This window comes from Athene noctua, chromosome 33 (assembly GCF_965140245.1).
Source record: "Athene noctua chromosome 33, bAthNoc1.hap1.1, whole genome shotgun sequence".
Classification (NCBI taxonomy): Eukaryota; Metazoa; Chordata; class Aves; order Strigiformes; family Strigidae; genus Athene; species Athene noctua.
The window spans coordinates 1,256,779-1,280,161 of record NC_134069.1 but is presented as its reverse complement, the minus strand read 5'-3'; the positions used below and the strand labels follow the sequence as shown (position 1 = coordinate 1,280,161).

At 63.5% G+C, this 23,383-nt stretch overlaps 1 protein-coding gene across 1 annotated transcript; it reads left to right on the top strand.

The window, feature by feature from the left end:
• Positions 1-297: 297 nt before the first annotated feature.
• LOC141972467 (SUN domain-containing protein 5-like) lies at positions 298-4,910 on the top strand. Its single transcript, XM_074930333.1, has 9 exons — positions 298-428; positions 601-679; positions 1,148-1,188; positions 1,441-1,534; positions 2,116-2,191; positions 2,743-2,849; positions 3,434-3,601; positions 3,946-4,035; positions 4,480-4,910. The coding sequence occupies exons 1-9, from the start codon at positions 298-300 to the stop codon at positions 4,606-4,608; spliced, it is 915 nt and encodes a 304-aa protein (XP_074786434.1). The 3' UTR covers positions 4,609-4,910.
• The last annotated feature ends 18,473 nt before the right edge of the window (positions 4,911-23,383 follow it).

Below are 23,383 nucleotides of genomic sequence, written 5' to 3'. Positions count from 1 at the left end.
GCTGAGCTTCCCCCTGAGGGTGGGGGTCCCCAAATCCCCCGTGTGGCCACCGTCACCGCTGATGACCTGCTGCTGCGAGCCAAGCTGGACCTGCTGCTGGCCGTGAGCTCTGGGGGCCACTGGGAAGGTCATTAGGACAGTCTGGGGCGGCCCTGGGACATGCTGGGGAGCAGTGGGATATACTGGGATATATTGGGGAGCACTAGGAAGGTCACTGGGACACACTGGGAGACACGGGGGGGTTACTGGGCTGTACTGAAGGGCACTGGGACATACTGGGATATATTGGGGAACGCTATGAGTGTCACTGGGACATACTGGGGAGCACTGCGCCATACTGGGAGGGCTCTTACTCTCCCCTTGCCCCTCTACCAGAACCAGCACCTGAACCCCCAGTTCTTCACTGACCTCCTGGTGGGGGGGCTAAGGTGAGCGGGAACTGGGGGAAACTGGGGCGAGCACACAGCTATACTGGGAGGAGGTTGGGCTACACAGGGATGGGTGGGTGGGGCACGGGGCTATACTGGGGGTGCCCAGGGATGTACAGGGGGTGTGGAGTGGGGGTGTCACTGGTTCCTACTGGTCTGTACTGGTGTGAAGTGGGAGCGGCTCCTCTTCCTGCCCCCAGCGGCCACTGGTGCCTGATTTGGTGCCAATACCAGATGGGGACGGCCCGCAGGTAGGGGGGTCTGTAGGGACTGGGGTCTGTAGAGGGGCTATAGGGAGCTCTGGAGGGGCTGGGGGGGTGTGTGGAGTGGTTCTGTAGGGCTCGGGGGGGGCTATAGGGGGGTTCTATAGGGGCTGTTGCGGGCTGGAGGTGCTCTATGGGGCTTCTGTAGGGGTAGGGCAGTGCTGGGGGGGGGCTCTAGGGGCTGCAGGGGTGCTTCTGGGGTTGCGTGTGGGACTGTAGGACCCCTATAGGGCCCCTATAGATCCTGAGAGTGTCCCCCTGTGACTCTGGTGGGTCGGGCACCTCCTGCAAGGGAGCGTTGCTGACAGCGCTGGATAAATCACCGGCTCCTCTGCTCCCACGCAGGATGACCCAAAGAAGCCGCAGCTTTTGCTGGCTCTTCTTAGGGAAGCCTCTCCTGGGAAGCCCCGGCAGCTCTGGTAGCGGATACCTGAACAGAGTGTTTTTCCCTTTCAGGAGCTGAGACGTGTGTGTGCGGCACCCCTGGAGACCCTGCGGTAAGAGACGTTTCCTGAGCTGGAATTGTGTCTGTGCAGCAGTCTTGGCTGACCTCGTGCTACCTGCACTCCTTTTCCTAACAGCCAGGGCTCTGGTACTTCCCTCCTGCCTTTGCCTTTTGCTCAGCCTGGCGAGGAAGGGGAGCACGTGCGGAGCAGGGAAGGCACACGTGTCTGCTGCTTGCTGAGCTCAGACGGTTCCCAGAGGGGATGGGCAGCTCTCTGACAAGAGCGGCTTTTGTCTTCCTGCAGGAACTGGCAAACTTTGTTGGCAGAGCAAACCCAAAACAAGCAGCGTCTGCGGGAGGAGGTGGCTCAGCTGAAGGCGAAGTTCAGCAGCGCAGAGGTGACCCTGCATTTTGGGGAAGGAGGGGTGGCTGGGCAGAACCCCCGAGAAAGCACTCCTCGGGGTTGTTGGTGGGCTCAGACCGCTGACTGCAGCGAGCCAGCCTTTGCCAGGGGCTTGCTGGGTGAGCTGCTGCGCTGCGCAGGCCCTTCTCCGGGCCCGGTTTCTCTGGGCCGCTTCAGGCAGCGGAGGACTCCCGGCAGCCTTCCCTCGGCACGCCGGGGCCTCTGCCTGCTCTGGCCGGGCCCCGGGGGCAGTGGTGAGACCCAGGTGTGCTCACGGGGTCAGCCAACGCCGGCGGGGCCTGGGACCGTCTCCCGACCGAGCTGGAGAGCGTGGAGGGTGGGCACGGGACGGTGGGGACCCTCATCAACCCGCCTCGGGGCTGCGGCCACGGCCACGGCACAGATCCTGTTCCTCAGGCCTGGTGGCTCACCCCAGCAGCAGAGCGTCTCTGGGCTCTGCGGACAAGGCTTGGCTTGCACCTCGGGCACTGCCCCTTTGCCTCTGCAGGCGCTAGTGGCCACGCTGCTCTGCCCGCTGACATGGTCCTTTTCTGTGTTCATTCACATCTTTACCAGGAAGTTCAGGACAGCAGCCAGGCAGCGCCTGCCAAAGTCTCTGCCGCGACGTATGACTGGGCCCTGAAAAGCTCTGGTATGGACGCAAGCAGCCCCACCTCCTTGCCCTGCGCTTGCCTGTAGCCCTGCCCAGAGGAGGCCGTGCTCTCCAAAGCGGGGCAGCTGAAATGCTGCCTGGGGTCCCCGAGCCAGGCTGTGGCCGAGCGGCTCTCTCGGGCTCCCTCCCAGTCCTGCCCTTGGCCCCTGCGCGGGGGCCTCTGGCGCTGCCCCCGCACACGCTGCTGCGCTGATGGAGGGGCTCTTCCTGCGGCTGCGTCCGCGAAGGGAACGGCTGGGTGACCCTTTGCTGCCCACGCGGCGAGCCCTCGGCTTTGCTCCGCTGTCGTCGCCCCGGCGCCTGCTGCCCCCCAGCACCCTCAGACCTTCTCCTCGTGGCGCCGTGGCGGCAGCAGTCGCCAGGCACGGGGATGCCGTCCCTGCCCCGCGCAGCCGGGCGCCCCCGCGGCCTGGGGGTGAGAACAGCGCTGACAGACGTGGAGCTGCTCGGCGGCACCAGAAATAGTGTCTGAGCACCGGGTGCTCCTGGTCTGGGGCCTCTGGCAGTGACCTGCTCTCCCTCCCTTACAGGTGCCTCCATTGACATGCGGAGAACTTCGGAGGCCTTCAGCTGCACACACTGGCGCTGCAGCGTTGTGGAGTGGTTCTCTCAGTCCACACCTGATGCTGTTTTGGAGGTACTGTAGCGGAACTCACGGGTGCTGGTTTCCTTCCCTCCGGTGAAGCTGGGACCGACCTCGGGGCTCTCCCCTCAGTGCAGGGCAGTGCCGCTCCAGCCCGCAGTGCCCATCAGGTTCCTGAAGCCAAAGCTCGGACACAGGGCTGGGCCTGCTGGAGATGAGCGGTTCCCCTCAGGAGGGGAACGGGGCTGAGCTGAGCGGAGCTGCTGCCCCTTGCCCACAGGCCTCTGTCCCAGCTGAGTGAAAGACTTTCTCCCTGGTGACCCCCTTTCCACACTTGTCCCTAACGGTGCCTTTTCAGGGGTGGGGGGTGCCCTGCTGAGCGCTGGGCAGAGAGGTGTTTCTGTAAGGCCCTGACTAGGGTGGCTTCATAACCAGTGTTCTCCTCTTTTCCGTAACACTGAGAGCCCCCTCTGTCGGGCAGGGAAGGCGGCCTCCTGCTTCTGTCCGCCCCTCACGGGCGCCTCATTTCCGAGCTGCAATAGCCCCCCCAGACACGCCGGTCCCGTGCTCCGAGCGGCGCGAGCTGTGTCGTCCCCGACGCGCTCTCGCCCCTCACTGCTCTCTCATCCTGCCTGCAGCCGGATATGTCCCCAGGGAACTGCTGGCCTCTGCCGAGGCACCAGGGCCAGGTGGTCATCAGGCTGCCAGCACGGGTCCATCTGACCGCCGTCAGCGTGCAGCACATCTACAAAGATGTGTCTCCGTCCGGGACCGTCGTCAGCGCCCCCAGAGACGTCGCTGTCTTCGTAAGTCTCTGCCGGGCGCGTCTGGTGGGGTCTGGCCCTGGGGGAAAGCCGTGACAGGGACTCGCCTGCGGCCTTCTGTGCGTTCCCTGGGGCTTGTGTCCTGCTCTCTGCTGAGCACCGCGCTGCCCTGGGGGGACGCTTCGAGGGCTCCATCCCTCTCGGGACATCTTCTGGCCGAAGCACCTCCGGGTTCTTGACCCTGAGGAGCCTGAGCTCCGCCCCGGGCAGTGTCAGACAGCTGCTGGAGCCCGGGAGAGGCCGGGTACCTGCCCGGGCTGAGCCAGCGCGCACGTCCCCTCTGTGGGGCTGAGTCTGAACTGCTCTGCTTGTGCTTTGGCCCCAAGGGACTGGACGCGGATGGAGAGGAGGAAGCGCTGCTCCTGACGTTCACCTACGACGTGACCAAAGAGGCCATTCAGACCTTCCCTCTGAAGGTACGCTCCACGCGCGGGGGAGGATGCCGGGGGGCGAACCAGGCTTGGCTGGGAGCCCACGGCAGGGGGGTGTGAACGCTTCCTCCCTGGGCACAGGGCCCCGGGCCCCTGCCCAGAGAGCCCTGGCGGGGCTGAGGCGCAGGCGGTGGTTCTCCTCGCAGCAGAGCGTCCCCTTCTCTGCGGGAGGCAGGCAGAGCGGGCAGCGGGGCCTGGAGGGCCAGAGCAAGGGGCAGGGGGGCGCAGCCCCGGCCGGGCCGGCACGCAGAGGAGGCCAGGAGCCTTCCCCTGTCCCGTGCCCCGGCCTCCCCAGCAGCCCCGGTGGCAGCAGCCGCTCCCACCCGCCGCCGGGAGCTGGTTCCTGAGCAGGAGCAGGGCCGGCAGGGAGGGACTGACTGCACTGTCGCTCTTAACCCCTCTGCCTCCCTTTCCCTCTTGTCTTCGCAGACCGCGCCGTTTCCCAGAGCCTTTTCGTATGTCAAGTTCCTTGTGAAGAGCAACTGGGGCAACCCCGAGTACACCTGCGTTTACCGAGTGCAGGTGCACGGGCTGAGGGCGGGCGCAGGAACCAGCTGAGCCCTGTCCTGCTCTGGGCCAGGCGGGAGTTCCCTCTCCGTGGCCGAGGGGAGCACGGCCGAGGGCAGGGCTGCCTTGGAGCGTTCCACGTGGGGTCACGTCCCGCTCCCCGTCCAGGCGGACGCTGCTCCCCCGCGCCCCGTTTCGGTTCCGGGGTGGTGGCGGATTCTCTGGAGCGGTCGGGTCGCTGCTGGGACGGGCCCAGACCGGCCACCGCTCGGTGACCGCCTTCACCTGCTCGGCCTTGCTGTTGTTGTGTTGGTCCTGTTAGTACTAGTAAATCTTTTAGTTCAACCTGTGAATTTCCTCTTTTGTCCCTCTCCTGTTTCACCGGGCTGGGGTGGGGGGAAGTAAACAACTGGCCACGTGGCGATTGGCTGCTGGCCGAGTTCAAACCACAACACACCAGAGAAGAACAAGAAGGACCAACAGAAGAAAAGAGGGAAGAAATAACTAAAGGCTGTGGCCTTTCAGCTCAGCGTGGATTTGTCTCCATCGGGGGGGCACCAGAAGAGCCCTGGGGGGGCGGGGGTGCCCACTGCTATGGCCCCTGCCCAGCCTGCCGGTGGGTGTGGGGGCACCAGCAGCCCTGGGGCCAGCTCCTGGGGGCTCTCGGGGCCGGGGGGGAGCCCCTTCCCCACCCCGTGAGCGTCCCGGGCCGGGTCTCGCTGCTCTGTCCGGCAGCCGTTTGTGCCCGGGGACACCCAGACACAGACTGCGCCCTGCCGCCAGGCCCCCCCTGCTCAAGGCCTGGAAATAATTAATCGCCAGAGAGCGGCTGCGCAGATCCGGCCAGTGCACGCATTTCATTTCCCGCCGTAACAAAACTTCCTCAGCATCTCCTTCCTTCTCTTCCTCCCTGGAAGAGGAGGGTACAGGGGGGGCCCGGCGCTGGGGGAGACGCTCTTCCTGCGCCTCCTCCTTCCGAGAGTCTTTTTCCTTTACCTTTGTATTACAAAACACACAACGGCCTGGGGAATACCTTGCACAGTCTATTATTAAGGCCACACACATATATCAAATTTGCTCGTCCCAAAAACTATATGGACAATTAGCTGGCACTTTACCTGGTTAAAAATACCGCTGATACCAGACAAGTTGTGAACCACCAGACAGCTCCAGGCAGTCATCGCTTCCTACCCCCTCCACACCTTCACAGCTGAAGTCGCACGCTTCTCTCACATTCAGAATCACAGGCACCTTACGCGAAGCAATAAATATTTACACATACGTGCAAAATCACCCACAGAAGCAGCTCAGGAGCCCCCACGGCAGGGAGCAGCACTAGAACCGAGAGGCTCCCGGTCCTCACGGAGCTGGACAGTGCTGTGGCACGAGCACAAGTTCAGTGCCAAGATGCTGCTCAAGAACACACTCTGCACTGCTGACATCTGGGCTCTGACCAAGTGTTCACTGACTTCACACACTGATCAGGGTACCTCCCGACTAGAAGCACTGCTGCCTTACCAACAACATAACTACCCGTAACCAGTTTACAAGAAAATCTAGTCAAACTCTCCATGAAAGAGTGTGATTCCTCCAGCTCCTATCACAGACGGGTACACAAAATGCTTCAGGTAACAGACAGAACTCCTCCCCAACAGACGGAGATTGGCCTCTTCTTGAGGGTTCAGCTACCTACGACAATTAAAAGGGGTCTTCTTTTCTCATTCTGATAATAGAACCTAGTCAGCAATGAGTATGTTCAATGCATTTTGAAAAAGTCCGAATAAACTAATAGAGACAGGTAAATACCACCAAGAATTCACACTTGACAAATTCTTCTAAGAGACGACTTATAGATGGCTTTTTGATTTCCAAAAGCGTCATAATCATGTAGGAGCTACTTCTGTATGAAACAGGTCATGACCCGGGGGAAATAAAGTCCCTTGTGTGTAAGGCACTAGCTGAGTCCTTTAGGGACTGGGTTCCTTTTCAGAACGTACCACAGATTCCCTCGGCGATCTTTAGAGAAATTATTTGGTTTATGCCTTCACACTCTGTATCTAAGGAGGGCCAGTACCTTTTTCGTCACCTTTCTTTGTGTGGTTTGCTAAGTATGCAAATTCTCTGCCATGGGAAGTGTCCCTTCTCCGCGGGCTGCACCACACATTGCACCATGGAGGCTCTAACCCAGACAAGGACTAAAGTAAGGAATTTCCATCCATCCCTCAGCGCTGAGGGGGAAAGAGCTACGGATTCAAGTGTGCATCTGACACAGGTCACCCTGTAGGACGCAGACCGACGTATTAAAAACACAAGTGTTGCGGTGAGGGAATAGCTGTCTTTTTCTACCTGCCAAGCCACAGAGCTGTGGCGCTCAGATCACAGCTAACCCTTGCAGGAGGTTAAAACCTTCGCAGGAACAAAAGCACAGACACCGATATGACGGTTACTACTTGTTCAGCTTATTAGCTGTGCAAATGCCTTATATATGCTCCTTAAAGGGACCCACCTGAAGCATGGCTGTGTTTTGGTCACATCCTTCTTTGGCATCTTTGATTGGTTCCCTATTCTTCCCGTACATCGCGAGCTCTGCCGCGCGCCTCTCCCTACACACAAGCAATTTGTTGTTTTTAAATAGGTTCAGTGCACCAAAACTCACAAACAAACAAAAAGCAAACAACAAAAACCATTAATGGGGAAAAACCTCGGGTTTGACCTTCACCAGTAAACCCAGCGCCATCCACTGACCCCGTGTTTCTGTGCCCGGTGTGCCCGCCCGCAGCTCCGCACAGCAGCAGGGCTCTTCTCAACCCCGGGCTCTGCCCAGGGACACGAGAAATCACAGCGCTGCCAGCTCACAGCAAAGGCTCCAGGCTCTCGCCTCTGAAGCAAAACCCTTCAGATCTGCACTTAGGCATTTTAGACAAAGTCCACCAGCAATGCAAACAGCTCCGTCCACCACAAAAACAACCCCGGCTGCTATCGGTACGTGTGCCGCCGGGCACGTGTTATCAAGGGCAGAAACCCAGGGCCTGGAGCATCGCTTCACCGCGGGTGTATCCAGAAACACGCGATCCCGGAGATCCTGGCACCACTGCCCGGGGTTCCTCCCGCACCAAAAAGAGTTCTGACACTTCTACGCGTTTCCTTCCCGTTTACACCCAGCACCAACCGGGGCATCAATTCCTGTTTCTCGAGCCGTTACACTCTTGCCTTGATTAAAGCGTTTCATAACAGCCACCGCAGGCCAGACTCTCACCCAGATCTCCGGGAACCTCGGCAGATGGGTCTGGAGGGGAACGCCCGGTACCGCCGGGGGTCTGACAGCGGCGTTCCCTCGAGACAGCTCCCCTCCAGCTTTCCAAAACCCCCGAAAACACCCACAGTCCCGGTCAGACCGAGAAGGAGCGGGAAAACGGATCCTTTGCTCAACCTCGCTGTTGCCCAAAGTGCAATTTCCACGCGGCCCTGGCGCCCAGAAACCCCCATTTTATCCTCACGTTTTCAACCCTCCTCCGCGCTCTCGACCCGCCCCTCGCGCAGTTTCTCTCTCCCGCGACCACGCGCAGACCCTGAGCGGATCCCCCCGCGTGTTCCCGGCCGCCCGCCCCGGGTCCCCGCGCAGAGCCCGCGGGAATCCCCCGCCCGGAGGAACCGCTGTCCCGGGACCGAGCGGCCGCGCCCGGCTCCGCCGGCCCCTGCAGCGGCGCCGCCCCGCCGGCCCCGCGGCGGCGCCGCGCAGCGCCGAGCGCCGCGGCGCCGACGCCGGGACGCGGCGAGCGGAGCGAGCGGCCGGCAGCGGCCTCGGGGCGACGGAGCCGCGGCCCGCGGCGGCGCTTCCCGCCGGCCCCGCGCCTCGCTCCGCGCCCCCCCCGCGCACGGCTCGGCCGCCCCCCCGGCCCCTCCCGCGCCCCCGAGCGCAGCCTGACCGCGGGAGCGGAGCCGCGGGGCGATCCGCGCCGTCCCCGCCGCCGCCGGGGAGCCGCCGCGCGTCCGCGGGGGACCGCGCCCGCGCGGGGGGGGCCGCGCCGGCGGCCGTCTCCGCGCGGGGCTCCGCGCCCGCCCGGCCCCGGTGCCCGGCGCCTCCGCCCCTGCGCGACGGGGCCGCCGCGCCCGCGGCGGGGGGGGCGCCCGCGTCTCCCGGGGCTGGTCGCGCGGGGCCGCGGCCGCGTCTCGGCTCCGGGCGGGGCCGGGACTCCGCGGGCGGGGCCGCGTCCGCGCACGGTCCCCGCGCCGCCGCCGCCGGGCGCTCTGCGGGGCTGGAGCGGCGCCGCCCGCCCCGCCCGCGCTGCCCGCGCCCCGCAGCGGCGGCCGGGCCGCGGGCGGGAGGCGCCGGGCGGGGGCTCGGTGTCTCCCGGCACTGCCTGGGCTCGGCCTGCCCCGCGCGGCCGGGCTGAGGCGCCTCCAGCCCCGGGGGTGCCGAGGGGGCAGCGTCGGGGCCCAGCGCCGCCCCCCGCCGTCTGCCCGGCCCCGGGGCGCGGAGGGCGCTCAGGTGTCTCCCGCCGTGGCTGGCAGCTCCCGGCAGCAGAGGATCCCGGAGCCACGGCCCGGCTGCGGCGGGCGCGGGAGCAGGGCACGGGGCCGGGGGTGGGCGTCATTCTGGGGTCTCGTTGCCAGGCACCCCCGGACGGCGTCGAACCGGGAGAGCTCCGCTAGATGCCTTCGCCGGCGCATGACGCTCTTTCCGGAGCTCCCTTTAAAACGCACAAGCTGTTCTGTGTCCGGGCGCTGCCGTCCCCGCCCCGCAGTCACCCAAAACCCACCACGACGCTTGGGTGCGCTGCCAGTCTGCCGCGAGCCCGGGCGGAAAGAGCCGTTCTGCCCCGCGGGGACGTCCCAGGCGACGTCAGCACGAAGCGCAGGGGCCGGGTGGGAAGGCCGGGGGAAGCTCGCGCTGGTGCCGATGGCCCCCGCGGAGCTGGAGGAGGAGCCGCTGGCCGGGGGCTCCAGCGGGGACCACGGGGCCCTGGCAGCAGCCCCCGGCCTCGGCTGCGCTTGGGGACCAGCAGCCCCCGGTTCTCGGCCTTTGCAGAGGAGACGACGCGGCCTCCGCGGGGGGGTGTCTGGGAGCCCTGGGCAGGGCTGGGGATCCCTCCTGGAGCCAAGGGCTTGCTGAAGCCTCCTCTGCCCGCCTGGGGCACCTCGGGGCGGCCCTTCCCTCCAGGCACCTCCCTGCAGCTCTGAGGTTGTCCCCGACGCTGGCTCGGAGCTCAGGGGGACGAGTGGCACCATGTGCGTGCGGGGAGCAGGGGAGGGGAGAGGCACGAGGGCTCCGCGCCAGGTCAGACAGCCCGGGCCAGGGGCTCTCCCTTTCCCAGGCAGGCTCCGACCTTCCGCTCCCACGCGCGCACACGAAGACACCCCCTGAGATCCGGTACCTGCCCAGGCCTCAGCCCCTGCCCCACGTTTCCCCAGAGCTGCCTCAGGCAGACACCAGCCCCCGGGGCTCCCAGAGCTGTCGGGGGGGCAGAGGTCCCAGGAAGGACCAGGGGGCAGAAAGCCAGCCTGCCCCCAGCTCTGCTCTGCCTGGGAAAGCCCAGCCCAGCCCAGCCCAGCCCCACCTCTGCGGGGAGAGCAGCTGGGCGAGGGGCAGGGGGACGGGGCTGCCTCCAAACCCAGCTCAGCTCCCCTCGGGGCTTGACGCCGCTGCTTCTGCCTGACAGGAGGGACCGAGGAGCTCCCGGTCCAGCTCTGCTGTGGGCTTGGAAGAACGACAAAGACCGGCTGTATTCAGTCTAAGAGTATTTTCTGTATTTAGAAAAAGAGCACAACGTGTGGCCGAGGGCATCCAGAGCAGAAGGGGTGGTCGGGGGCACCCAGAGCTCTCGTGCGCGGAGCAGCCGCTACTTCTTGCCACGTTTCTTGTTGGATTCCATCAGGAGCAGCCCCTGCTTCTTGATGTCTTCCCGGGAGAAGACAAGGTCGTCTTCGTCATCAGAAGCAGGGGGGTCTGGAGGAGAGAGCAGAGAGGAGCGGGTTGGGGAGGGTCTGCGGGGCCACCTCCGCTGTGCCCGTGTCCCCGGGGAGATGTGGCCCGTTTTGGAGGGCTGGTGGCGTCCCAGAGAGCCCCGGGCCAGGCCCTCGGGCACAGGCACTGTGACGGGCTCTCCCAGCCCAGCGTCCCAGGGTGACCTGCAGGGCCTGGGGATGCCACCGCTGGGGTCCCCCCCCAACACTGCTGGGGCTTCCCACAAAGGTCTGGAGCTGGGGGGCGGTGGGTTCACCCCGGCTTTGGGAAAAAAGCTGCCAAAAGCTCCTTGTCTGCTCCAATGGAAAGTACCAACGGGTGATGCACAAGGCGACTGCTCACCACCCACCGGCCAACAGCTCGCTCCTGGCCAGTGACCCCGACAGAACGAAGATCCCGCTGCTGCGAAACACAGCCCTGGGGCTGTGCTCCCTCCCAGCTGGAGAAAATTAACTCTATCCCGGCTGAAACCAGGAAACTCTTGTAGCAGATAAAACCTACTCTGGCGGTGTGGGAGAGAACGGGACATGGGCGAGCAAATGCTCCAGGTGACCGCAAGGGAGAGACGGGGCAGGCTGGAGGGTTTCTGCCGGATCGAAGCAGAAGGTCCGGGCTCCGTGCCGGGGTGTGAGAGCTCTCTGGGACGAATCGGGGGGTACAGGAAGGTGCTGAGGGGACATGATGGGGGCCTGGGGACACCCCGAGAGGAGTCATGGCCCAGTGGCGAGCTGGGTAACCGCCCCGCACAGCGGAACCCTGCCCCACCCGGCCTGGGTGACGCGTCACAATGTGACCCCCTTTGTGACACCACTCCGTGTCACCCCCGGCACCGTATCTAAGCAGCGCAGCCCCGCAGTGTCTGACAGGACGGGAAAGGGACAGGGCAGGAGCGCAGCGAGGAGACTCCTGAGCACAGCCCGCGTCTTTTCCCATCGCTCCTTAAAGCTGAACCCCCCCACCGTCCCTCAGCCATTTCTGAGGATGGCAGAGAGACCCCCCAGCAGCCCCAGGGTGGTTTGGGAGGAGGTCGGGGCTCCCCAGGAGAGCAGCTCTCTGCCGGAGCCCTGGGAGGTGTCCACGGTCCAGCCGCTGTGGATGGGTGAGTGAGGGGGCTGACGCCAGGACCCCGTTTCCCCCATTTCAAGCTCTTTTCACCCCTTGGGAGGCTGGTTGGCCGAGATGGCCGTTGTCTTACCGGCTCTTCTGTGATTCCGTGTAGACGAGACGCTGCCAGAGGAGATTCCAGAGGAAGCGGGATGGGATTCTGACGGCGCCTGGTTGCTTTCTTTACTTGACTGCAGCGACATGAGGACGGTAACGAGCTCCCCCCTCGCCGGGACCTTTGTCCGTGGCATCGGCTTGTGTGAGCAAAGGGACCCAGAGGTGGTCGAGCTGCTCAGCCAAGCTCAGCGTGACACGTCTTCCCCCGTCCTTCCTCCCGTAGGTGTTTGGCGAATACTTCCGGCCTTCTCAGAAGACGGACGTTCTCCTCGTGGCCATCGAGGCCTTGACGGCAGACGATGCCCACGACAGGCAGATGGGCAGTGACATCGTGGACATGGCCACGACAGACCCCGTGTCCTGGCTGACGGATGTAAGTGTCCCGTGGCTGGATTGTCCTTCCGTGTCAAGACGTGTCAAATCTTGTTCTTCCCTCCTGCCCTAACCGGGCTCTCTCGGGCACCCAAAGCCACGTCAAGGCAGCAGGGAGGGGTGGGAAGGGCAGCACCATCCTCACCCGTGTCCTCTCCAGGTGCCAAAAATCCTGAGACACATCCACAGAAATGTGGAGCGGATCCGCGAGGAGCCGGCCCGGCGCAGCCTGCACTCACTGCTGCTGCTGCTGACAGACTGGAGCCCCAGGGAGGTGGTCAGGAGCCTTCTGAGCATCTCTCCAACGTGTGACAGGTACCAGCCCTGACAGCCTTGAGGGCTCGTTCCCCACGGGGAGAGTGGCCCAGAGACTCTCTGGCTGCCAGACCCACGGGAAACTGCGGGATATCCCCGAGGAGCAGGGCTCTCCATCCCGCCGCGCTTCCCCCTGCAGCCAGAGCCGGCCCAAGCAGAGCCCCTGCCCCGCGGGAACAGAACCTCACCCCCCTCGGCCTCCCCGGACACCCCGAAATGAGGGGGTGGGCAGGGCCGGGGTCCGGGGGAGCCGAGGCAGCTCTGCTGAGCGAGTTGGCTCTGGCTCCGCAGGGCGGCCATGGCCATGTGGGAGGTGATGATCTCCGTGCCCTGGGCTCTGCGGAGAGTCATGTCGGAGCTGCTCGGCGTGCTGCAGGACTGGCGGCTGCGCAGGGTGTTCAGCTCTGCCACGGATGACGCCTGCATCTACCCCTTGGCGGTGAGTGACCCACGCCCAGCCCCACCGCTCTGCCTTCCTCCTCCTCCTCCTCCTCCTCCTTCCCCTGCTCAGCACCAGCCAGACCCCCGTGCCACACGCTCGGGCCCACCCCACGCTGGTTTGGCCCCACCAAGCCTGTCCCGGCACAGGCAGCGCTCTGCCCTCCCCCCTGCCGGCATCCCCCTGCCCAGCTCCGCAGCCTGGAGACCCCGGGAAGGGGCAGAAACCAGAGTCGAGGCGGTTGCTGGTCCTGGGTCAGAGACGTGGGGACTCGGAGGTGGCCGCAGGGGGAGAGGAGACCCTTGCCATGGACCGTGCTGGTGCGGGGAGGGAGCCCTGCAGCTCTGCTGGTCTCTCACCGCTGTCTCCATTGTAGCTCCTGGCCTGCGCTAACATCGACAGGAAGGAGTTTTCTGCCCTCTACAAAGCCCAGCGGTACCTGAGGCATCCCAGCCCAGTGATGCTCTCGCTGGTGCTCACGGGCCTCATCACGCTGTCGCAAACACCTGGAACGGTGAGTGGGGGTTCGGCAAGGGGAGCCACATCGGCAGGTGGGGGCTGGGGCGGTGGGGGGGTCTTTCACCGCTTCACAAAAAGGCAACGGTGTGTTTCGTACAGGCCAGAAAACTCCCGGTGCTGCTCCCTGACGTACTGGAGACCCTGACAGATGCCGACGCCGATGTCAAGACGAAGGTCCTGGTGTTGTTCATCAACGTGCTGGGTCACGTGAAGAGGGAGGAGGCCAACCTCATCTCCCTGAACCTGGCGGAGAAGCTCCTGCCCCTCTTCGATGATGTAAGGCTGCCATGGGAGCCTGAGCCGAGGCGATGGCTGCAGGATGGGTGCCCTTCAGGGTGGCCATGCGGGAAGCTTCTGGGCAGGGGTCCCCCCCTTACTCCTCTTGTGTAGCCTTTGGGGGCTCTTCCCCTCCCCGCTCCTCTTCCGGGCCCTTTCAGGGCTCCGGGGCCGTTGAGCCGCAGCTGCAGGTCTGGCCGACGGCTCCTGCGTTCAGGATCCGGCCCCAGAGCAGCTCCTCTCCCCCGGCCACGCTAACGCCCCTGCTCCCTGTGGGCGAGGAGCGGCTGGTGCTGAGCTCCCTCTGTCCTCCTCCCTGCCAGGAGTGCAGCCGGGTGCGGGAGCTCTCCATCCGCCTCTTCAAAGATGTGATGAAGACCGCGGTGTGGAGAAATAAGAAAAAAATGGTGAAGAAAGTGCAGGGGGTGTTGCTGCCTCTGTTCTTCCACACCAACGAGCCCATCGAGAGCGTGGCCAAGGTGCGGTGACCAGCGATCGGTGTCGCGGGGAAGGGTGTGCTGACACCACGGGGGTGGCCTGGGCGTGAGGGACAATGGGAATATGTGTCACGGCAGGTCCCTCTGCACTGGTCCCAGTGCTGCAGAGCTGGAGGGGGAGGTGGGGCCCCCCAGCCCAGAGGAAGGGTCCCTGCAGCCCCAAGCACCAGCAGGGCTGGGGAACTGGGCACAGACATTTCCCTGCTCAGCAGCGGCCTGTGGCCACCGAGCCCCCGAGTCCCCACGGGCTTTGTGTGCTTTGAGCCCCCATCCCTGTCCCCCGGGGCTGTGCCAGGCCCAGAGCAGGAGGATGCCAGGTCTCCTTCCCCGGGCTCTGGTGCCATCGCCCGGCCTCTGCTTCTCCACAGGCTTCCTGGGACACCCTCCGCGCCTGTGCAGTGTTCCTGGGCTGGAGGAGGCTCAGCTCCCTGGCCGAGACAGAGCAGACACACCTGATTAGAGAGTGCTTGGTAAGGACAAGCCCCAAACCCTCAGGGCAGGCTGGACGGGGGCTGCAGCTGTGCCGTGGGGGGCGCTGTGCCGCTCTGCATCGCCGCCCTGCTCCAGCCCCGCTGCCCCAGCTGCATCCTCCTTCCCTGCCCTCCAGCACGCAGCCCCCAGGGCTCTTCTCCAGGAGGGCCCGGCCCAGCTGGGCCCTGGCAGCGGGACGGAGGGGTCTCAGCACCCCCAGCCCCCTCTGCCTGCGGCTCTCTCTGCCCCTCAGCCCCACGGGGCTCCTGGCTGGGAGACGGGACTCACTGGGAGGGAGCGGGGGTGCTGGCAGGAGGGACTGCTCCGGATGGCTGCGGAGGGTCCGTACCAGCCCCGTGCTCCCGTGCTCCCTCAGATAACGCACAAGAGGAACAGCGTGGACGAGTATCTGCTCCAGAGCCTGCCCTACCTGAAGGACCCTCAGGCCACCATGCGAGAGGAGGCCGTCAGGTTCATCGGTGAGTGCCCTATTTCTGGCCTCCTGGCCCCAGTCCCCACTGGTGGGGCTCGCTGGGGGTCTTGCTGGATCCCAGCGCCCTCAGGTGCTGTCCTTGCTGGAGGACAGCCCTGCCCAGGGGAGCAGAGCTCTGACTGGTGCTCTGTGCCCCAGGTCTTGCTGCGCGGCACTGGAGGATCCTCAGGTGGAAGAAGCTCTGGGAGATCTGCCACAGTGGTGAGCGGGGGCAGTGCTGTGCTGGCGGGGGCTGGTGGGGCAGGGGACAGAGCCTGGGCTGCTGGGCTCTCTGCGGGCAGGGGGCTTCACCTCTGCTCCCTTTCCTTCTCTTGCAGCCCTCCAGTCCTTGGGCAACGATGTGGAGTCGTCGATCAGGTCCCTGGCAGCTCAGACCATCCTCATCCTGACAGCTCTAAAGCAGAAGCCAAGGTCAGGATGGAGCCTGCGGTCGCTGTGCTGCTGCGCCTGATGAGCCTCGGAGAGGTGCAGTTCTCAGGGAAACGGCCGTACTTCAATAAATCTTTTTTTTAAATCAAGCTGGAGCAACAAGCCCAGTCCCATGGTGTCCTTCCCACAGGGACCCCCCGAGCAGTGTCCCTCTGCCACTGCGCCCAGGGCCACACCCCCGCACCCAGGGTGTCCCGCGAGACCACAAAGCCCGGAGAGGAGGAGGAGGAGGGAAGCTTTAGCCCATCCTGCCCCTCCCAAGGCGTCTCAGGGCACAAAAAGGCACCCACGCGCCCAGCTGGCACATCACCATTTGTCCCAGGACCCCACTAGCTCCCACTGGACCCTTCTTGCACCCCATTACTGCCCCCAGGACCCCAATATCTCCCCCAGAAACCGTCCCCAGGAGCCCATTAGACCCACAGCCCACCCCCGACACTAATAACCCCCTCAACTCCCCCATGGCCCAAATAACACCCCCCAAGTAACAAGACGCCATTACATCCTTCCAGACCCAGAACCGCAAGGAACGGTCCCTAACATCTCCAGGACCCCCACACCCCCCCGACTCCATTACACTCCCTCTAGGACCCAAATAACCCCCACAGGGACCCCAATAACCCCCACAACTCCCACAGAACCCCAATAACACCCCCAATAACCCCCCGGGTCCCCAGTGCCCCCTCACGGCACAGGCAGGAGTGTGGGCAGGTGCTGGGGGGACACAACGTGCTGGAGCCCCCCGGGGTCCCCCTGGCCCCACAGGGCCCACTGCCTGCGACACTCTGCCAGGGCTCCGTGGGCTCCAGGGAGGCGGCCTGGGCAGGAGGCCTCCAGCTCTCCATGGCCTCCCCTGAGGGGTGTTCCTGCAGAGATTCGGGTCACCCAGGCAGTGGGAATTCCTCCTTTCTAAACACTCCTGTGTGCTGGCGGTGACGGAATGTTTCTCCCGCCAAGGTGGCACCAGCCCCGGCAGCCCCAGCACTAGTGGTGGTGGCTCCGGCCCAGCAGTGGGTGAGCCAGGGGCTGGGCCCATTTCCCTGGGGGGTGGGATCGCTGGGGAAGGGGAACGCTTTGCTCTAAAAACCCAAACTTCTTCATGGTTCTGAATTTGTTTTCAAAAAAAGAGGTTTTCTGTCACAGCTGGGGCTGTGCAGACGTTCTGCTGTGTGACTGTGCTGTCCTTTTCCCTTGAACTCGGGGGGTTTTGCTCTCTGCAGGGGTCTGTGGTGTCTGCGGGGTTTACCTGTCAGGTTTCCCCAGGGAAAGGGAATTTTAGCCCTTTATTTTTACTTCAGGTGGGAAAGAAGTGACACATTTCATATTCTCTGCTCTCTGTGGGGATTTGGGGGGTTCAGCCTGATGAAACACCTCGGAGCGGTGCTGCAGAGGGTGCCGGTCACCAGAGCCGAGAGGTGCTGCTCAGGAACCGGCATGAAGCCCGAGGGCGAGAGCTGGCCCAGGCGGGCTCTTGCCTTCTGGCTGTGGGACAGTGTTTCCCAGCTGGGAGGTGCTGGGAGAGATGTGGGGGGTGAGCAGGGGTGTGCTGGAGCCCAGCCCCTCTGCAGAGCCCGGCTGCTCCTCTGGCTTTCTGCACAAAGGTCAGTGTCTGTGCAGAGCTTCTACTTCACACCTAACTCACTGAACACGCTGAACTAACCTGACCATAGAGAAGACTGAGGTGAAGAGACCTGTTCTGTCAGTATTGGGTCCAGTGTCTGAACTGTAGTTCTCCCAAGAAGCAGCAGAAGGAGGGGTGTTCCTGCATCCATTCCCGCTCTCTGCTCTGGGATGCTGGGCCCACAGCCCTGCCAGCTGCCGGGTGCAAGGCAAAAGGTCTCTCTTCATTAAAATGACTTGTCTCATTTCAGAAACTGCCCACACAGAGTTCAGAGTTGTACTTTCCATATTCTGTTTGCACACTCGGAGAGAAGCAGTGGGGGGGTTTCAGGGCTGTGCCTGTGAAAGAGGCTTTAGGAGATTCTTGCCTCTCAGATGGGTGATGAAGAGGGTGAGAAAGTCATGGATATTGTTGATGTTCCCCAAAGCAGTTTGCTTTTGTGTAGCTTCTAGCCAGAGGCTGAATATTCGCAGTCTGATTTGGCATCAGCCTCGAAGCCTTTTTTTCCCGGTATGATGTGTGTGCACAGGAGCTGTCTCTTCCATTGTCACGGTTCTCCCTGTAGGTAAATGCTGCACCCGTCTGTACAGATGCTGGGCAGAGCAGAAGCTGTAGTGCCAGTCCACAACGGCAGCTCGGTGCTGGGATCCTGCTGCAGCTCTCCCAAGTGAGGAGGTTTTTGTTTGTTGGTCACGGATGTGTTAGAGGAATTTCCAAGGTTTGGTATCTAATGGGAAACCCCGGGGATGCTTCAGGGTGTCAGGTCTGGTGAAAGATGGTCCGTGTCGGAGTGGCTGCCTCAGTCCTGTGCGCTGGCTCCCCGCAGGGCGGCATCGACACCTGCCAGGTAGGAGCCTGCGACAAGGCAGCGCCCAGCGGCACCGGCAGCTCCCTAGAGCCGCCCAGACACCCCCCGGCACGGGCTGTGCCTGGCCAGTCGCCCTCCCACCACCGCTGGGTCCCCACCGCTGCTGGGGCTCCCCTTCCCCGGCTGCAGGTCCTTGCCCAGGGCCCCACTTGCCCCAGAGGCCCGGGACTCTGCCCAGAAAGCCCACCCAGCGCTCCTGGCAGCCCCGAGGTCCGGCTCCCAGCCCTGGAACATCCCTCTTGCACCCGGCCAGCGTCGCTGTGCAGAGATGAGCGCCAGCCCTACCCCACGGGCCCACCACCCCCTCCCAGACAAGGTCCTGTCGGCCCCAGCACCTGAGCAGCGCCTCTGTGCCGCGGACACAGCTCTGGGGGTGCTGGCAGAGAGAAGGAGCCGGCCCCAGTGCTGCCAGCGGCCACCCGACACCACCGTGACCCTCTTTCCTCCGTCGCAGGGGGACAGCGGCGGTCCTCTCCTCTGCAAAGACAAGAGTGCTGACTACTTCTGGCTCGCTGGGGTGACCAGCTGGGGGAGAGGCTGCGCGAGAGCGAAACGGCCCGGAATCTACACCTCCACTCAGCACTACTACGAGTGGATCCTGGAACAGATGGGGCTGTACTGGACACCAAGGGCGGCTCCAACGTCACGGCCATGGAGTCCTTCTCTCAGCGCCTCAACCCCTCTTCAGAGGCCCAGCCCAACACCAGCACAGTCGGGCTGGTTTAGCTCCTGCCCCTTTCCCCTCCAGCAGCTGCTGCAATTCTTTACCCGGCTGCAGGGGCTCCTGCAGATCCTAAAGGGAACAAAGGCTTGAGCAGCAGGAGGAAGAGGATCCAGCGCAGGCGGCAGCGGACCAGGGCCATCTCCTGCTGGGACACTCCCTGCCTGCGGACCCAAAGGCAGCCTCCGTGTCAAAGGCCTGCTCCGTCCTGCCCACGCTCCTCTGAGCGCACACAAACGCTCAGCCTGACTTAGTGGTTGAAATAAAGTTGCCGAGTTTCCCAGCTCGCCACGCTGCAGGCCAGTTCAGTCTCCTGTGCAAGGCAAGGACTTCCATGCCTGGCACCTGCAGGGTGAGGCTGCAGGCAGCCACGTCGGGCACAAAGGGAAAGAGTCCCTCCAAAGGGCTGACCCCGGCCTGGTCGCAGAGGAAGGTGCTCAGAGCCACCCGGCACGGAGGGGACTGGCACATCGGGGCAGAGAGGGGACAGGAAAATGGATGTGACACGCAGACAGCTCTGGGGCACGTGCACACACACACACACACACACACCCCCCACGCGCACAGGCAGCGCGTGCACACGCTGCAGCACACACGCACGCGGGATGCAGCCACCCGCACCCCCGCAGGCACGCTTGCCAGCAGAGCAGGGTAACGGGGGGAGCAGAGCAAAGGATCCTCCTGTCGCCGACCCCTTGACAGTCTGCAGCTGCTCTCCATCGCTCATCGCCACCCAGACTGAGAAGGCTGAAGGGGTTCGGTTCTCCTGGAGTCGGGGCCAAATAACGGGCACTTGTCGCCGCACATCTGCACTTGGGACTCGTCCACGTCTGACTGACACGACCACGGCTGTGTAACACAGCGCAACACCCACAGTCTGTCCTAACACTCGATAACCGCGCCCAGAGGGCACCGCTCATGAAACAGCAGGGCCAGGCCTGAGGCAGAGATCTGCCCAGGGCAGGGGGAATGGGGAGGAAGATGCCGTGCTGGAAGCGCTGGGCTCCTGAAGCTGACGGCAGCAGGGGCGCCATCCGGACAAAAAGCTCTGCCGGCTCATTCCCATGGAGTAATTAGCGGGAGGTTTCGCTTTCTGTATGTGTGAGGTTGTCCTGTCCCTTGCTAGAGGGGGGTGTCTCGTGCAGGTGGGCAGTAGGGGACGTCCCGATGGACTCAGCCCTGGCAAATCAAAGCTGTGTCCTAAGGACAGAAAGCAGAGCTGAGCTGAGAGACGGGAGCACTGTGAAAGCCACGGCCTGACGGCCAGGCCAGAAGAGCAGAGCTCTCCAGCCTCCATCCGAAGGGGCCACTCCCAAAGTGCCTCCTGCCCTCTGGTCAGTAAAGCCGTCCCTGACAGAGCGGGGACATCTCTGAGAACGGGCCCGACACCTCCACTAGGAACAGCAGACGAGCCCCAGGTGTCTTCAGCACAGGGTGGGCTGCATTATCGACAGCCAGGGAATTAACTAAATGCCGTTCGACTCATTTGCCTGCTTCATCTGGAGCACTTTTAAATCCCCATACACGGATCCAAGGTGCCGGAGGAATTTTAACCAGGATGCTAAACAGTGGTCAAGAAAGGGATTTTAAATAGACAAATGGAACTTCCTCCAGTGTTGAAGGAGCTGTGAATGAACTGCTCATCCACCCTGGGTACCAGCTCTTGCTAGAAGGAAGATTTATTTGGCTCCATCTTGCTTAAAATACTGAGCTGAATCCGCAGATCCTGTCCTGGAGGAAGAGGTGACCCTGCCCTGAACCTCTGTGCAGCCCCAAACTGCTGCTGCAGGTTAAGGGCCAGAAGCAAAACAGACCAAAGAATGAGCTGACAGAAACTGCTGGGTTTGGAGGCCTGGTATCCCCCTCCCACAAGACACGTCCCAAGACACCTGGGCTAAAGGATTGTTCCTTCCAGTACCAGAGGTCCTACAGCAAACGCCCTTGTTTTCTCCGGGGTTTGGTCACCAGAGAGCTGCCCACCAGCCCCTGGGCAGAAGAGCACACATCCTAATTAAAGGCAACACGTAAAAGCCCAAAACAACAGAAGTCGAGATTCATTGGTGGCATCTGGCAAGTGGCAAAGATACAGCAGCTTTTGGTAACAATTCCTTGAAGGGAAAGCCAGAGTTGAGAGGCATCCCCGCTGGGAGGCTCTTACAGAGGAGAGTGTCAAACAGCGTCAGCTGGCAGGTTTGGGCGTTGTCTGGGAAATGTCAAACCCTGTCAAGTACCACAGAGCTCTCTGCAGCCAGGCCCAGCGAGGGACTCCTGTGGGCTCACCTCTGAGAACACAGAGCGATGGGCCCCCAGCCCTGCCGACAGAAAACACCTTCTGAGCAGCGGGCGCAGAGAGTACAGCGCCCTCAAACCACCAAAGCAGCCAGGTCAGCCCCCGGACACCCAGCGTCTCCCCGCAGCACCTGCAGCCACGTCTGCAGCCCAGCCCTGCTGTCAGGAGTCCGCTCGGGCTGGGCGGGTCAGCGCCCGCACGTGGGGGTGCTGATGTCACCGTTCTACGGTGACCGCCAGAGCTGATCCTGCCCATGTATGGGGGTCCTGATGTCACAATGGCCACGGTGACCGCCAGAGCTGATCCTGCCCATGTATGGGGGTCCTGATGTCACAATGGCCGCTGTGCCCCACGGCAACAGGCTTGTAACAAGGGTCGCTGGGCTCCAGCCGTGCGTCAGTGCGACCTGGGAGGTGAGGAGAGGGCAGGGGAGGGATGGGGCTGGTCGGGGGCTGCTGAGGGAGGAGTGGGAGGTCCCACACCTCGGGACACCGGGGCTGTGCTGAGAGCTGACCCGCGCCCCGCTTCTCCCTCAGAGTCAGCCGAGGAGCATCTGGGAGAGACACCCCGGTGCTGCTGGGACAGGGACGCTCCCAACGCTCGCTGAGGACGTGCGCCATGGCCGAGAGGCGAGAGGAGGAGGCCCCCGACTCCATGGAGCAGGGTGAGAGCAAAGTTTCCTCCCACAGCACAGCAGAGGGGCTGTCGGGGCGTCAGCGTGGGGCCGAGCGCGGTGGCAGGGGGAGGCAGTGCCTGCGCTGCCCTTTCCTCGCCACGGCCCCCAGCCCTGCCCCTCAGCCCCTCAGGGACGGGGCAGGGCCCTGGGGACAATCCCTCAGGGATGCTTCCCCCGGCACACAGAGGTGCTCATTCCCGCTGGCATTTGCTCTCTCCCTCCAGAGTGTGTGCTGTGTGGCCAGGCAGCGGCGGACCAATTTCTCTGTGGGCCAAGAGTAGATGTGGAATTCCTGTGTGTGCATTTCTTTTGCATGGTGAGTCCCGCGGGCCAACCTCCTGCTCCCTGACATGCACTCCCAGCCACGCTCTCCTCATCACTCCTCTCTTCTTTTCTCTTCTCTTTTGCAGATTCTTGCCAGTGTGCTTTTTGACTGGCAGGATGACGAATCAGGGGAGCATAAATATGTCACTGAGCACATTGACCACATAGTCGAGCGGGCAGCGTGGAAGGTGAGGACCTGACCAGGTCAGGGAGATTTATGTCAGGAGAGGTTTGGGGGAGCTTACCCCAGAGGCCAGGAAAGAAATCTCAGCCCCTCCAAGCAGCTCCAGGACAAAAGCCTTGCTCCCCGCAGCTCCACAGAGGCTCCAGCCCAGGAGCCTCGTGCGCCGGGCGGATCTGTGGGCTGTGACCCGGCAGCGGCCACATGCTGCGCCCTGCCCGGAGGCGTGGGGCTGGCTGGGGAGGCCCTGGGGCTGCCGCTGACGGGGCTGCTCTGCTCTTTCCAGCGATGCTTCGTCTGCGGGGAGAGCGGGGCCGCCATCACCTGCACCCGGCAGGGCTGCGACCGCAGCTTCCACCTGCCCTGTGCCATGGAGGGTGAATGCATCACCCAGTACTTTTACCCATTCAGGTACATCCTCTCCCCTCCTCGCCCCCACCGGGGAAGGACCCAGCGCTTCTCACCTCACCCATCCCTTGCCTCTGCCCCCCAGGTCCTTCTGCAGGGAGCACCGCCCAGAGCAGGAGGTGGAGGCAGCTCTGGAGGAGGACACCGAGTGCCTCATCTGCCTGGAGCCTGTGGGGGACAGAAAGTCCTTCCACACCTTGGTGTGTCCCGCCTGCAAACACGCCTGGTTCCACCGGGGCTGCATCCAGGTAGGAGCCGTTCCCTCGCCCCGGGGACACGGCAGGAGCTGGGCAGCACCAGGGCCTGACTCCTGCTCCTTCTGTTTCCGCTGCAGGGTCAGGGTCGGTACAGCACTATTAGTACCTTCAGCTGCCCCCACTGCAGAGACAGAAATGACTTTCTCAGGGACATGCTCACCATGGGCATCCGAGTCCCCATGAGGTTGGTGTCCTGCCGGCTCACAGCACAGGAGGCTGCAAGCCCTGTGCCGTGCCCGGGGCTCCCCTGCAGTCCTGCCCCTCCGCTGTCCCGTCTGCCTGGGCTTCAGCTTCAGGGAGGAGCTGGAAACCGGGCAGGGGGCAGGAGCAGGGCTGCCCTGCATCGGCCTCATGCCGGGGCAGCAGGGGCTCAGCCATTTCCCTTTCTCCATCAGCTTGCTACCACAGGGCAACAGGCCTCCATTTGAAGCACTGATCCTGGACAGCCGCTGCGATGCCCGTGAGTGCCTGTGTCCCGAAGGC